The 15,224-nt window shown below is 44.5% G+C and overlaps 1 protein-coding gene across 2 annotated transcripts in view; it reads right to left on the bottom strand.

Annotated features, from left to right (window-relative positions):
* Positions 1–15,224, bottom strand: part of LOC115469558 (cyclic AMP receptor-like protein A) — a 714,125-nt gene that overhangs the window by 131,124 nt on the left and 567,777 nt on the right. For both annotated transcript variants that reach the window (XM_030202334.1, XM_030202336.1), the window contains one exon: positions 6,815–6,862. In XM_030202334.1, coding sequence (XP_030058194.1) covers positions 6,815–6,862 — 48 coding nt within the window. The remainder of the gene's footprint in view (positions 1–6,814; positions 6,863–15,224) is intronic.

Below are 15,224 nucleotides of genomic sequence, written 5' to 3'. Positions count from 1 at the left end.
TTCTGTAGTACAAAAAAAAAATCATTTTTTAAATTGAGACAATTGAGCTGAGTTCACTCCTATTTAGTTGGGCTGACTGGATGGACCATACAGGTCTTTATCTGCCGTCATTTACTATGTTACAATATTTTAGACTGCTTGTTCAATCCGCTGAGGGCATTTGAAAGAAGGCTATGCAGCACATTCAGTTAAGCGCCTTGCCACATTTTCACTGTATGAATTGAATAAAATGAGTTTTTTTTTCTGCCAATGATGACAATCTACTGTTTTGTCCTTGTTGGATTACTGCAACTCCCTTTATTCTGGAATTTCAGTAACACTCATGAGGAAACTTCGATTGGTAAAACGTGGCTGCGAGGTTGATATATCAGGGCTTAAGATGTGATTATGTAGATCTACATGCAACGTTTAAGTTGTGCTGTGTGGGAATGTGCCTGAGAATTTCCCTCATTTAATTAGAATATTGGGTAGACAGATTGGAAATTGTAATTACGATCGATTATTGATATCTTTTCCATTAGTTAGGGGTATAAACAGGTACATCAAAGATCTTACTGTTATTGTGTGGTTGAAGCTCGGAACGTATTACCATTAGATTAGACATTCACTTTTAAGTTCGTATGCAGCTTTTTGAAAGAGAGTTAAGGCATGGCTTTTTGAAAGAATGTTGACATTAGAATAATGTATGTTAGATGTGGTGAGATGTATTGTGTTATGTATGTATAATGAATTTATGTAATGTATAAATATGGTACAGGCCTGAGGCCTACTTCCCGGCCTGGGACCTGCTGGAAGAGCTTGGCCCAGCCTAAGGGCTGCTGGGAAATACAGGCTAAGGAAGAATGAATTGAAATCAAAAGAGCTTCTAATAAAAGGTTTCTGGCTGGCATAATTTGTCAAGTTGAGAAGTGTGAAACAGAAATAGCTCAGAACCTAGTGTACCAGGTGCATGAAAAGGCAGAAGTGAGAAAGAACATTTGTGGTCAAAGACAGCTGCCCATCTGCCGGAAAAAGGTGGGGGACTTTTTCCAAGGGTAAAAATACCAGAATCTGCAGTTAAGAGAAAAAAAAACTGTCATCCGGCCACCTGGGCCAACTGCGCAAAAGTAGTCTTTTTTTAGAACTCCATAGAACTCAATGTAAATCAAGAGTATAAATATGGCTGACAGCCTCCCTATAGGGGGAGAGTCAGAGGCTAGAGGTTGATCTGTGTGGTCACCCTGCCAAAGTTCTCCCCATAAGAATACCTATATTCTTATAGTCAACGTTTCACATGTAACCTGCTTTGGGTGAGTAATAAATCTTATATTTGAACCTATCTCTCTTTCTCCGTATTAATACCTGTTAATAATGTCTTGGTTTGGTTATAACGTAATTGAATTATTCTATTCAGAGATGGAGCCAGTTTTGAGGTCTGATCAGCCTTCTAGGGGTTCTCTCTGGTACTGTACCGGGCAGAATCTAGGGGATAATTATTCCCACATTAATTCAGTAACCCGCTTTAAACCTAAATGATTGGATATGTCGGGATATAAATCCCTTAATCAAGAAATCCCTTCACTCACTGGTAAATAAACCCCAATATTCACAAAAATAACCAGGAAAAGAAGACATACATAAATGTAGGTGTAATACAACCACGAGGTGGTTATAATAAACAACCGCTAACAGGGTGAAAGTTTGTACTTCATTCATTGGGCAAAAACTCCAGGTGGAAATAGTGCAAACGTATATGCGTACTTTTTGTGCTTTCTAAATTAGAGGGTTTCATATATATAAATCTATGAAGTGTCCAGATGTAGCCAGACCAGCACTAAGACTCCAATGTTCCACAAGGCTTGTGGTGTTCTCTACAAGAGTTTGTCTTCACCTGAGTTTCTGAAGAAAGATTGAAACCCACGGCGTCGGGCGCTAGAACAGGGGAGTTTACTTTTGCCTCATCCTATGTCAGCACGCTTCAGTCTTCGGCAGTCCGTTTTTGCCAACCGGCAAGTTGCTTCAAGGCTTAAAAGCTGGATTGTGAGTCTTAGCACTGGTCTGGCTACATTTGGAGACTTGAATGTTTTTACTGTCGTAATTGTCTATTGTTTACGTTTGATTTACTCTTACTGTACACCACCTTGAGAGAAGCCTTTCAAAAAGGCAGTACATAAATCCTACTAAATAAACAAATTACGCCTACATTTTATGTACGTCTTCTTTTCCTGGTTATTTTTGTGGACTTTTGGGATATAAATCCCTGGCATAGCATAGCATGTTTTTGAAATCTGTGCAAAGGACAAGGAAGTGGGGTGGACCAATAAAAAAAGGAACAGCAGAACCTTGGAGTGAAAACTGATAAAGCAAGGATTATTATGAGAAAAAAAAAAAAAAGAAGACTTTAGGTCTACATAAAACAAATCCCCAAAAGAGGGGGCGTAGCAAGATGGCAGCACGACTCTGGCGCTGAGAGAGGCGCTGAAATTTCTCTGCTGGTGTTCTTTTTACTCTCTGGAACGATGCCACATACAAAGAGAAAGGGGACTGTGAGGATGGTTCCCCCACCTACCTCTACTTCGTCCCTAGTGCAGCAAAGACTGGATCTCACTTCTTGTCTGGAGCCCTTCCATTTGAACTGAGGGAGTTGAGTCCTGCTGCAGAGGCAGTCGGAGGAACGGCACCTCTGCTGGGGCATGAAACAATTCTTTCCCTTCCCTCTAATTCCAAAATGCCTCCGTGTCCAGTGTCCTCTACTTTGCTGAGTGGGAACCCACAAGCTGCCAGAAGTACTGATGGTGTAGCTCCCAACGAGGGACCAGCGTTGCAACGAAGGAGCCTGGAGAATGAGACTCTGGGTACAACTGGAATCTCTGTTCCACCATCGTAGGCGAATTTGAAGAATATCTGGTACAAAGTAACGCAGGATTGCCAAAGTGAATGCAGGGCTGCCGAGAGGGGAAAGGGAAATGGGACTTGATATACCGCCTTTCTGGGGTTTTTGCAACTACATTCAAAGTGGTTTACATATATTCAGGTACTTATTTTGTACCAGGGGCAATGGAGGGTTAAGTGACTTGCCCAGAGTCACAAGGAGCTGCAGTGGGAATTGAACTCAGTTCCCCAGGATCAAAGTCCACTGCACTAACCACTAGGCTACTCCTCCACTCACTAGGGGGGGGGGCAGGGGGGACAAAATTCCCCAGGCCTCCAAGGGGGGGCCTGGCGCTGCGGTCCCCGGTCTCACCTGCCCGCCCTCGGCTCTGTCGACAGCCCCTCTCCATCCACCACTGGGCCCCCTGCATTCAAATCGGCAGCACCTCACCTCCGAATGAGAGCGCAGCGGCAGATCGCCTCCCTTCAGGCCTTCCCTCCCTGTGTCCCACCCTCGTCTGATGTAACTTCCTGTTTCTGCAAGGGCGGGACACAGGGAGGGAAGGCCCGAAGGGAGGCGATCTGCCGCTGTGCTTTCACACGGAGGTGAGGCGCTGCCGATTTGAATGCAGGGGGCCCGGTGGCAGACAGAGAAGGGCTGTCGACGGGGCTGGGGGTGAGCGGGTGGAGACTGAGGACTGTGGCGCCAGCGGCCTAAGTAGCAATTGGGGGGGGGGGGGGGGGGTGGCGGCGGCAGCCGCCACTGGGCCCGGCTCAGTCTCTCGGTGGCCCTCAGTGAATGGGCTGTGTCGGCAGTACCACACAGCCACCCGCTAGTTCCTTTATGTTTTTTTTATCAGTTTTTACTCCAAGTTTCAGCAACATGTTTTTTATTGGTTCACCCCTACTTCCTTGTCCTTTGGCATTCCTTTCATAGGGGACCTTTCTCCTTTATTCTTTTTTATATACCTCTATAAACCATATTGGCACATCATGTTTATCAAATATATACAGGGGTTAATTTGATAAGGAGCTGTGTAAATTTAGGCAGTAAGGGGCTCATTTTCAAAAGTCCAAAACAAAATGTCCTAAGGTGGCAGAAGGACGTTTTTCTCTCAAAAATGTCCAAGTTGCAATTTTCAACACCCTCCGATTTTAGACGTTTTGCTCCACAGTTCGTCCAAATTTCATGGGGTCATGTTTTGGAGGGGACATGGGTGGCATCAAAAAAGATAGATGTTTTTCTGCCATAATGGAACAAAATGGAAATGTCTCGGGCTAAAATTAAGACTTTTTGGCTAGACCTATTTCAATCACAACTAAGTGACCAAAAGGTGCCTTAAATGACCAAATGACCACTGGAGGGATTGGCATAAACTCCCTTACTCCCCCAGTGGTCAATGACCCCTCTCTCCCCCCAAAGTTTTGAAAGCAGTAGTACATACCAGCCTCTAGACAGCTTCAGATGTTATGGCCAGTCCTATTAGAAGAGAAAGCAGGTCCCTGAAGTAGCCTAGTGGTGGAAAGTGAGAGTCCACCAAAAGCCTACTGTATCTACATATAGATGACACATAAGTACTTAAGCACCGCCATACTGGGAAAAGACCAAGGGTCCATCAAGCCCAGCATCCTGTCTCCGACAGCGGCCAATCCAGGCTTCAAGAACCCGGCAAAATAAAAAAAAATAAAAATTTTTTTTAATAATGTTCAATGGACTTTTCCCTCAGGAATCTGTCCAAACCCACTTTAAATTCCGTAAGGCCAGCTGCTGTCACTACATTCTCCGGCAACGAGTTCCAGAGTCTAACTACACGCTGGCATAAGGGTTATTGTAGTGCGTACAGTTGGGTACAGGAGGTTTTTGGTGGGTTTTGGAGGGCTCACCATACAGTATAAGGGGGTAACGGCGAGATGTATACCTGGAACCGCTGCACTGCCCCCTAGGGTGCCCCACTTCTCTGCTGGGATGTGGCAAGTCTACTAAGAGTGGTGGCCCCCAATGCATCCAAATGGCTTGTTTTTGCGCATTTTTCCTGACAATGGTCCTAAAAGATAGATTTACTGAGCACAAAAACATCTAGCAAATGGCCGTTTTTGAAACAAACAGTTGGACGGTTTTCTGGTTTGAAAAAGGCCACGTTCACTACTGGACTTTTGGATGTTTTTCGTAAAATGTCCCAAACCGGATTTAAATGTCATATCGAAAATGCCCCTCTAAGTGAGCAAATCCCAGTATTCTAGTCATTTAAGCACCTATGTGAACCCGTGTGCACGAACGACAATAATACGCTATTCTGAAAGTGGCAATTTCGATGGCATGAACTTTACAGGTGGGCAACACGCGGATGGAGTTACAGCAGAGCACGGTTGGAGCACATATTATAGAATACGACAACATGCGCACAGTTCGCCAAACCAGATGTGGCGTTTGCACCAGGTCTATGGTCTATTTACCCAGTTATGCTAATAGTCTATAAAAATAAAAGAGGTGGATACTTTTCTGTATAGAAAAGGCACATTCAAGGCGCTGAAATGTAGGTATTCTCTTATACAATTAACCACTTTGAGGGTGATTCTATAACAGGTGCCTGGGTTTAGTGAGCCGGTTTATTTAAAGACACATCGTGCTTATGTGACTTTATAGAAAATACTAACACAAATCCAGGAGCAACAGCACCTGCATTGAAATCGTAGACATTACGCCTGCATGAAAGAAGGTGTCAATGTATGTATGTGTTTTAAGAAGTGACTCTGCACATGCTCCACCCTAACTCTTCTCCTGAACACATCTACTGTAAAAGTACACGCTAGCTTGCACCACATATATTTTTGGGTGTGATCTAATTTGATGAGAGTCCATTTAATTGCCTAAAACAGCTTTTTAAGCATGACAATAGTTTATAAAATTATCTTCAAAATGAGACAAGCCCTTTAGTACATTACCAAAATTTGCCCCTTCCTTTCTGAACACACTACCAAAACCCTTATCCACACTCTTATCACCTTTCGCATAGACTACTGCAACTTGCTTCTCACAGCTCTCCCATTAAGCCACCTCTCTCCCCTTCGATCTGTTCAAAATTCTGCTGCACGACTTATATTCCGCCAGTGTCGCTATGCTCATATTAGCCCTCTCCTCAAGTGACTTCATTGGCTCCATATCCGTTTCTGCATACAATTCAAACTCCTCTTATTGACCTATAAGTGCATTCACTCTGCAGCTCCTCGGTACCTCTCCACTCTCATCTCTCCCTACATGGGTAAATCTCTCTTATCTGCACCCTTCTCCTCCACTGCCAACTCCAGACTCCGTTCCTTTTATCTTGCTGCACCATATGCCTGGAACAGACTTCCTGAGCCGGTACGTCAAGCTCCATCTCTGGCTGTCTTCAATTCTAGGATAAAAGCCCAGCTTTTTAGGCTGCTTTGAACTCCTAACTCCTATTCACTTATTTAGTACCCATGCCTGTTTTATAATTCCCACTTTAAGTAATTCCCTTATTTGACCTGTTTGTCTGTCTTGATTAGATTGTAAGCTCTGTCGAGCAGGGACTAGTCTCTTACATGTTCAGTGTACAACGCTACGTACGTCTAGTAGTGCTATAGAAATGATAAGTAGTAACAGCGAGCTCAGCGCTGCTGGGAGATTTAGTAGCCCACACCTCAGTCTGTGCTGCAGTCACAGTGTGAGACAGACTGGACAACACATCACTCTAGGGCGCCTGTCTGTCCCTACACATACGGCAACCTAATTAACTTGCAATAAACCAAGGTAACCACTTAGGGGCAGAGTCAACATGCAAATGAAGACCTGGGGTTTTCATCACCTGGCTAATCTAAAGTACAGCATGGAGGTTCATAGCAGAATCTGAGCAAAAAAGTAGGGAAAAAAAGAAGCCCTTCATCTGTTTATTATTACTGAATATATTGCCTCATTAGCTTAAGGTCAAGTAAGTTAAGGTACCTTGTTTCTTTCTCTGTCAGGATTGTACGTTCCAGACCAGGTTAAAACCTAAAACAGGAAGATAAAAGAACAATGTGAGATCTGCTGTGATATAGAGTGGAAGAGCTGACATGCCCTCCCAGGCAGTCTATCAATCGATAGGTGACTACACCTCAATTATAAGGAAGCCGTACAAGAGAGGCCTGCGGTCCCGGCCATCTCACTGAATGGAAAATGATATGAGACGTCACATGAACCAACCGTCAGGCCAACCCAAGCAGCGAAGGAAAGCTCTGACTGCTTAACTTAATCATAAAAAAACTGGCAAATCAACAACGGGGCACTGAATTCCGGGTTCCCAGAGCTATTTTTTTTTTACTAAGGCGCGCTCATGTTTTTAGCGTGCGCTAAACGTTAGAGACGCCAATGAATTCCTATGGGCGTCTCTAATGTTTAGCGCACCCATAATTTTAGCACGCACTAAAAACGTGAGCGCGCCTTAGTAAAAGATGCCCTGTGTCATGAGTTATACATATTTATTTATTTATTTACTTGCAACGAAATACACTTTTGAGACCACACATATCTCTTTCTTCAGATACGATGAAGAGTCTTCTATGGTTCAAGAACAGAGTACATAGTATATGCATAATTGTACACTGGCAATGACGCACTGGGTAACTGGCACAAAAGTGGTGATTGGCCTATAACTGCAGTGGAATGAATGTATCACAGGCACTGAAGACAGTATTGGAGTGAATCTGCATGGGGACGAGGGTTAAAACCACAACCCCTGTTTCCTTGCTGCAGCTCAAAAATAAACTCTGTGCCAAGAGTGAGTCAAGGTTCTGGAATTCTGGAATTAAACGCCACATTTGCATATTAAATAGAGTTGGTCTCTGACATTTCTTATATGCCCTGGCAATTTATTTTGTTATTTACTAGATGAAAATGGATCTTAGCGCTGAGAATGGGAGCAGGAACAGAAAAAGGAAACTGGAGAAGAGATCTCAGGGAAGGGAAGGGAGACATGGGATACAGAATGGGAGCAGATGAAGGTAACTAGAGAAGAGAGGGAAGGAGGAGGAAGAAAAGGAGCAGGAAAGGGAATCTGGAGAAGAGAGGGAAAGGGGAGGGAGAAAGGGGATAGGAGCAGGAAAGGGAATCTGGAGAACAGGAGAAGAAAGGGAAAGGGGAGGGAGAAAGGGCAAGAAAGGGAATCTGGAGAAGAGAGGGAAAGGGGAGGGAGAAAGGGGATAGGAGCAGGAAAGGGAATCTGGAGAACAGGAGAAGAGAGGAAAAGGGGAGGGAGAAAGGGCAAGAAAGGGAATCTGGAGAAGAGAGGGAAAGGGGAGGGAGAAAGGGGAAATGAGCAGGAAAGGGAATCTGGAGAACAGGAGAAGAAAAGGAAAGGGGAGGGAGAAAGGGCAAGAAAGGGAATCTGGAGAAGAGAGGGAAAGGGGAGGGAGAAAGGGGAAATGAGCAGGAAAGGGAATCTGGAGAACAGGAGAAGAAAAGGAAAGGGGAGGGAGAAAGGGCAAGAAAGGGAATCTGGAGAAGAGAGGGAAAGGGGAGGGAGAAAGGGGATAGGAGCAGGAAAGGGAATCTGGAGAAGAGATCTCAAGAAAGTGGGGGACAGATGGGATAGGGAATAGCAGCAGGAGAGGGGATCTGGAGAAGAGATTTCAGGGAAGGGGGGGAGATTGGATACAGAACGGGGATGGGGACCTAGAAAATTTTCATGTCATTTTCATTTGGAATTCTTTTTGCTTCCAATAAATGTAGTTAACAGTGTGCCCTCTTCTTATGAACCAGCTTGAGCAACACCATAAGGAAGCCTGGACCAGTATAAGGAAACATAGAAACATGACGGCAGATAAAGGCCATATGACCCATCCAGTCTGCCCATCCTCTGTAACCTCTAATTCTTCCTGTTCCTAAGCGATCCCACATGCTTATCCCATGAACAATCCTCGACTCCACCACCTCCACCGGGAGGCCATTCCACGCCTCCACCATCCTTTCTGTGAAATAATACTTCCTTAGGTTACTCCTAAGCCTATTCCCTCTTAACTTTGTCATTATTCCCTTATTCCAGAGCTCTCCTTCATTTGGAAAAGGCTCTCTTCCTGTACATAAATGCCATTGAGATATTTAAACTTCTCTATCATGTCTCCTCTCTCTCTCCTCTCTTCCAGCGTATACATGTTGAGGGAAGAGGTAAGATGTACAGGCTGCTCCTGCTATTGCTTATACCTAGCTCCCGACAGCAATTTTATGGAGCAAGGACTTCTGTGGGAAGGGTGGATTATGCAGCTCTTTCCTGCAGCCCTTCTCACCTCTGCGGACATGTGGGAGATCAGAGCCACTGGTTATCCCTCCCCCTCCCAAACTTCAGTGAGCATGAGGAAGCTCGATCTTCTATCATTATCACATCATCACTAATCTTACTGGCTGCAGGGATTATTGCAATTTGCAAAACTGGATAATAAGAGGGGAAGAGGGCCTGGGTGCTGGCATGGGTATTGGTTTTGTGGGAAGCAAAGTTGAAGATGATGGAGCCTCAGGGAGGGGAGGTAGGGAAGAGGGGGGGGGGGGGGGTTGCTGAACTTCAGAGAGATAGGGCGGGAAAAGGGAGATGCTAGACATAGGGGGAGGTCCTTGAGCTTCTCCTTGATTGGGACACACAGCTGAAGGTTTGACTAGTCACTAGGGTATCAGTTACTCTTCATCTGGCCCTGCCTATAAATCTAAGATGATTCTTTTTCACCAGTTTCTGTTTTCTTCAGCCCTCTTACGAAGATTCAGATTGTCAAAGGCCAGTAGGTTATCATTAACCATAGGACTGGTGGGAGGTGGGAGGTGGGGGGGGGGGGGGGGCACCAGCCAGGCTATGAAACCTGTAGACCTGTCCTCCAAGGGCATGCATTACAGCCATCATGCCCTGGGAAAGCTGGGTCCCTGACAACAGGCTTTATTCATCGGAAGGTGCCAGTGTCCGTAACCTATGGCAATCCATTATTACAAAGCAGCTTTCTGAAAGCACACAGTGGCAAGCTGAGTTGGATTATTGATCAAGAAGACAGAAGAAAGGTGGTGTGAGGCTCCAGCCATTAGGGCTGCTGCTCTCTACCAATTAGAAAGAAATCAATACTCAGCAATCCCCAGCGGGCTGTGGGCAGCAATGAAGTACATGCATTCATCTCTTCCAGCATGCTCCCTCCACCTCCTGTAAATCTAAGGATAACTATTGGAGACTGCTTCATAGAGTGCCCAAAAGCAAAATACACAGCTATAAATTTCTGTAATACCGAACAAAAAAAAAGCAGCCTTTTCTTAATTGCACAGGCCACTACAAAATTCCTGCGGAAGGTGGTAAGATTGCATGGTTAACAGTATTAGCGTTTCATGTGTGAGAGGAAAGGTTTCTGTTGATGAGAAGTGTTCCGACGCTGATGAGCTAATCCCTGGCACATACAATGTGTTCCTGGAGATGCATCTAACTCTGTACAAAGCAGGCAGGAATGATGGAATGAAATGTGAAGGGGCTCTCCTCTGTTCTTAGAAAGCTAGACACAGGGAGGAGGAGGAGGAGGATGTGACGGGCAGTCTCTGGAGAACAAGAGTCAGGTCTTACACTGCAAAGGCAGCAAGTCAGGACACGGAGGCGCCTCAGGGAAACATTACACCTAATATTGCTATATTCTCAATGATCGAGTGTAGGCCTGGATTTTAAAAATGCATGGTCCAAAGCACCGGAGTGTTACAGCACATGGCAGTAGGACTTTGAGATTGCTTTCACCCCTACTCCTCACTGCATCCCTTTCACTTTGGGAGAACTTCATCAGGGATGGACAGGGACAGCATGGGCTTTTGATCCAGCATATATACACTCACAGACCCTGAAACATCCCTGCCCCTTCTTTTTGTATAGGCTTCCTGGTACCAGGACAATCCGGATGTGCAGTGGGGATGCTTTAGGGCCTCTAAATCTGGATCACAGACTTCGCAGTCTTTTCTTGAAGCTGTTGCAGTTTCTGCTGTGGGCACAGGCAGGCCTGGCTACAGGCATAGCAGTGGCGATGCCGCTGGCACCAGTAACTATGAAAATTTAGCTTACATTGTTGTTATTATTAAGTGCTACTGAATTGGTGTTGACTCACGGCAACCCTCTGGATAGCTGCCTTGAACTGTTTCAGTCTTCAGAGAGGCAGCTAATTGTTGATAGAGTGGCATCCTTAGCTGTTGTTACTGTATCAGGGGCGTAGCCAAACAACAAATTTTGGGTGGGCCTAGGCAAGAAGTGGGTGGGCACCAAGTGTTCTCCCCCCCTCCCAACCACCACCCAAAAAAATATTTCAGCTGGCGGGAAAATGCTTCTTTCCACCTTGGCAGTATGCAGCAGGCACGCGCTGAAAACGGAGTGTGTGCAGGTGCCAGTATCATGGAGAGTAGCGTTTTTGTTACCATCAGGGGGAAGTCTTCAGCTGGCCGAGCTTGAGATCCCCATCAGCTACCGCTAAATGTGTGCTACTGTTGGGTGGGCCTGAGCACTAAATGGGTGGGCCCCGGCCCACCTGTGGTTATGTCACTGCATTGTACTGATCCATGGCATAGTTGGTCTGCATCTTTTGTATTGACCTTCAACCTTTCCAAGCATGATGCCTTTTTCTAATGATCCTTCTCTTCATATAACGTGTCCAAAGTTGGAGTCAAAGTCTTATCATTTGAGCTTCAAGGAAATCTTAGGTTTGATCTTCTCTAATGTCGATTGATTTGTTCTTCAGGCCTGATCTAGAGAAAAGGAGCAGCTATAACTCGCAAGAGGCAATAAAATGTTTCTACTCGTAAACCTAGATATAGGAGGAACGGTGATATTGGATCTTGCCTAATTGATTGTTCTCAATACTCCTTGAATTCTATTGTGGTGATTATAGGCAACAGGCCAAGAAAAAGTAGATCTCAGAGTATTCAGAATATAATCTAATTTTTCTCCAGTTGTATGTTATCAAGGAAACCCTTTTGGGTCTCCTTTGGACCCTGTACCTTTGTATGTATGCTAACACTAAAGATCACTTAGGAATAAGATATTATTGCTTCATGATTTAGTTGCTTCAGGAGATGTTACTTTTGTTTTTTTTTGGTTGAAACTTGGCTAACTGAATAAAACTGTCCAGAATTGTTTCAAATGTGTCCATCCTGTTTTAGTGTTCTTCATTCCCCAAGGCAGGGAGGTGTGGTAGCCGTGTTAGTCCACTCTTAAAGGTTATCAATAGAAATCAAACAAAATAAAACATGGAAAAGAAAATAAGATGATACCTTTTTTATTGGACATAACTTAATACATTTCTTGATTAGCTTTCGAAGGTTGCCCTTCTTCCTCAGATCGGAAATAAGCAAATGTGTTAGCAGATAGTATATATGAGAGAAACATCAAAGCATTACTTTGACAGTCTGACAGAGTGGGAGGGTGGGGGTATGCATGACAATAGCCGGTGCCAGTCAGGCCCCCACCCCTGTGGGCCAACACTTCACAAGACCAGAACACTGCACCAGTGATTTCACAGTAACAATATTGAAAGGTAATTTTAAAACAATACAGGAACGTAAGACCTTTGAAATAAGAATGATTGAATATTTTGACACCCAACAAACAGGACTTAATAAGGATCTGGGTTTTCTAACTCATTATAAAACATAAAGCTGTACCTCTCTGTTTATTTCTCTGTTTATTACCCTCCTCCCACCTACCAACACCCATCCTGTTAGAATATCAATGAAATGCTTTGATGTCCCCATGTATACCCCCACCCTCCCACTCTGTCAGACTGTCAAAGTAATGCTTTGACGTTTCTCTCATATATACTATCTGCTACCACATTTGCTTATCGAAAGCTAATCAAGAAATGTAATAAGTTATGTCCAATAAAAAAGGTATCATCTTATTTTCTTTTCCATGTTTTATTTTGTTTGATTTCTATTGATAACCCAAGGCAGGGTAGACAGGGTGGAGAATTAGCCATATTATATAAAAGCTTTTTTCATTTGACTTTGATTGATTCAGTTACTGTTTCAGATTTGGAATATAAGCTTTGTAAATTTCAAGATGATTCAAATACACATTATAGCAGTATTGGAATTTTTCTGATTTATAGACCTCCTGGATCTTGGTCCAATACTCAAGACATGCTATACGAATCTTGACTTTGTTTTCTCTCTCAATTTTCAAGATTAATTAGTGCTGGAGATTTGAATCTTCCACTGGAGTTGGATCAAGATTCCACGGTTCTAAGTCTCAAAACTTTTTTAACATCTTGTGACTTGGTTCTATGATTGCTACACATGAAAAAGGATTTGGTTGATTAAAAAAAGTTATTTCCATTGGTGAACGATCTTCTCTTCCTAAGTCAATCAGTGACGCATGCCCCCCCCCCCCCCCCCCCCACTGCTGTGCAAAATATAAAGACAGCAGATGTAAATTTTAAAAACTGGCATATTCCAAACACTGCATTACAAATTAACAAATCCAACACAAATAGAAAATAAGGTAATACCTTTTTTAAATTAATCTAACAATACAATTTTTGATTAGTTTTTGAAGGCGAAAACCGCTTTTTCTTAGGTCAGGACAGGACACCATAACAGCAGTGTACTGTCCCAACCTGAAGAAGGAGGTTTTGGCCTTCAAAAGCTAGAAAACTAGTCAAAAAATATATTTAGCTCAATAAGGTATCATCTTATTTTCCACTTTTTTCTTATTTCTTAACCTTTATAGTGGGCTACCACGGCTACCACATTACTTCATTCTAATAAAAAATAAAATTATTTTTCTACCTTTGTTGTCTGGCCACTTAATTTTTCTAATTGTATTGACCCTACTCTCTCGTTATTTCTTTCTGTCTTCTTTTCATTGTCTTTCCAAAGGACTCCTGTCCATTTGTCATTTTTTCTCTCCATCTCTCATCTCCACCTCTTCTGCTGCATCCAGCTCAAACATTGATCCATTCCTTTCAGCTTTCTTCCATTTAGATTTTTTTCATTCATATTCCCTTGTTAATGCATCTACCTACAGCTTTCCATCTCTTTCCCTCAACCGGTCCCGCCCATTCTCCTTCCTCTTAATCTTGTCTTTCACAAGTTCTTTCCTCTCTTCCCTCACCCCTCTGCATCCGCCATCTAACTTCTCTTTCTATACCACCTGCCATCCAGTGGCTCCTCTCTATCTACTTCTGCCCCCCACCATCCTGTTCAGAAGGAATGGATCCTCAGAAGCTTAACCGAGATTGGATAGCAGAGCCGGTAGTGGGAGGCGGGGCTGGAGGTTGGGAGGCGGGGATAGTGCTGGGCAGACTTATACGGTCTGTGCCAGAGCCGGTGGTGGGAGGCAGGGATGGTGGTTGGGAGGCGGGGATGGTGCTGGGCAGACTTATATGGTCTGTGCCAGAGCTGGTGGTGGGAGGCGGGACTGGTGGTTGGGAGGCAGGGATAGTGCTGGGCAGACTTATATGGTCTGTGCCAGAGCCGGTGGTGGGAGGCGGGGACAGTGCTGGGCAGACTTATATGGTCTGTGCCAGAGCCGGTGGTGGGAGGCGGGGATAGTGCTGGGCAGACTTATACGATCTGTGCCAGAGCCGGTGGTGGGAGGCGGGACTGGAGGTTGGGAGGCGGGGATAGTGCTGGGCAGACTTATACGGTCTGTGCCAGAGCCGGTGGTGGGAGGCGGGGCTGGTGGTTGGGAGGCGGGGATAGTGCTGGGCAGACTTATACGGTCTGTGCCCTGAAAGGCACAGGTACAAATCAAAGTAGGGTATACAGAAAAAGTAGCACACATGAGTTGTCTTGTTGGGCAGACTGGATGGACCGTGCAGGTCTTTTTTTCTGCCGTCATCTACTATGTTACTATGTTATATCCAGCAACTCCTATGTGTGTGTTTCTCTTCCCCTTCCATCCTGTCTCCTCTTTTGTCTCTCTTCACCCAACCAACCATCCAACATTGCTCTGTCTCTCTCTCTCTCTTCCCCCTGCACCATTCAGCAGCTGCTGTTACTAGAATAGTGGGAACAGGAAACCCAATGTACCCACACTAAGGGCAAAGAAGAAAGAGAAGCTTGGCAGAGTTATGTATCTCGCTGCACCTCAAGCCTGGAATAGACTTCCTGAGCTTGTACGTCTAGCCCCATCCTTGGCCGTTTTCAAATCCAGGCTAAAAGCCCACCTCTTTAACGCTGCTTTTGACTCTTAACCACTACTCACTTGCCCTGTACCCTTTATCCCCACCTCTTTAATTCCCTTACCTCTTAATTGTTCTGTTTTGTCTGTCCTATTTGGATTGTGAGCTCTTTGAGCAGGGACTGTCTTCTTCTTGTTTGGTGTAAAGCGCTGCGTATGCCTTGTAGCGCTATAGAAGTGATAAGTAGTAGTAGTATTTCC

Source organism: Microcaecilia unicolor, chromosome 4 (genome assembly GCF_901765095.1).
Source record: "Microcaecilia unicolor chromosome 4, aMicUni1.1, whole genome shotgun sequence".
In the NCBI taxonomy this organism is placed as follows: Eukaryota; Metazoa; Chordata; class Amphibia; order Gymnophiona; family Siphonopidae; genus Microcaecilia; species Microcaecilia unicolor.
The sequence above is the reverse complement of the archived record's forward strand: the minus strand, read 5'-3'. Positions and strand labels throughout refer to the sequence as shown.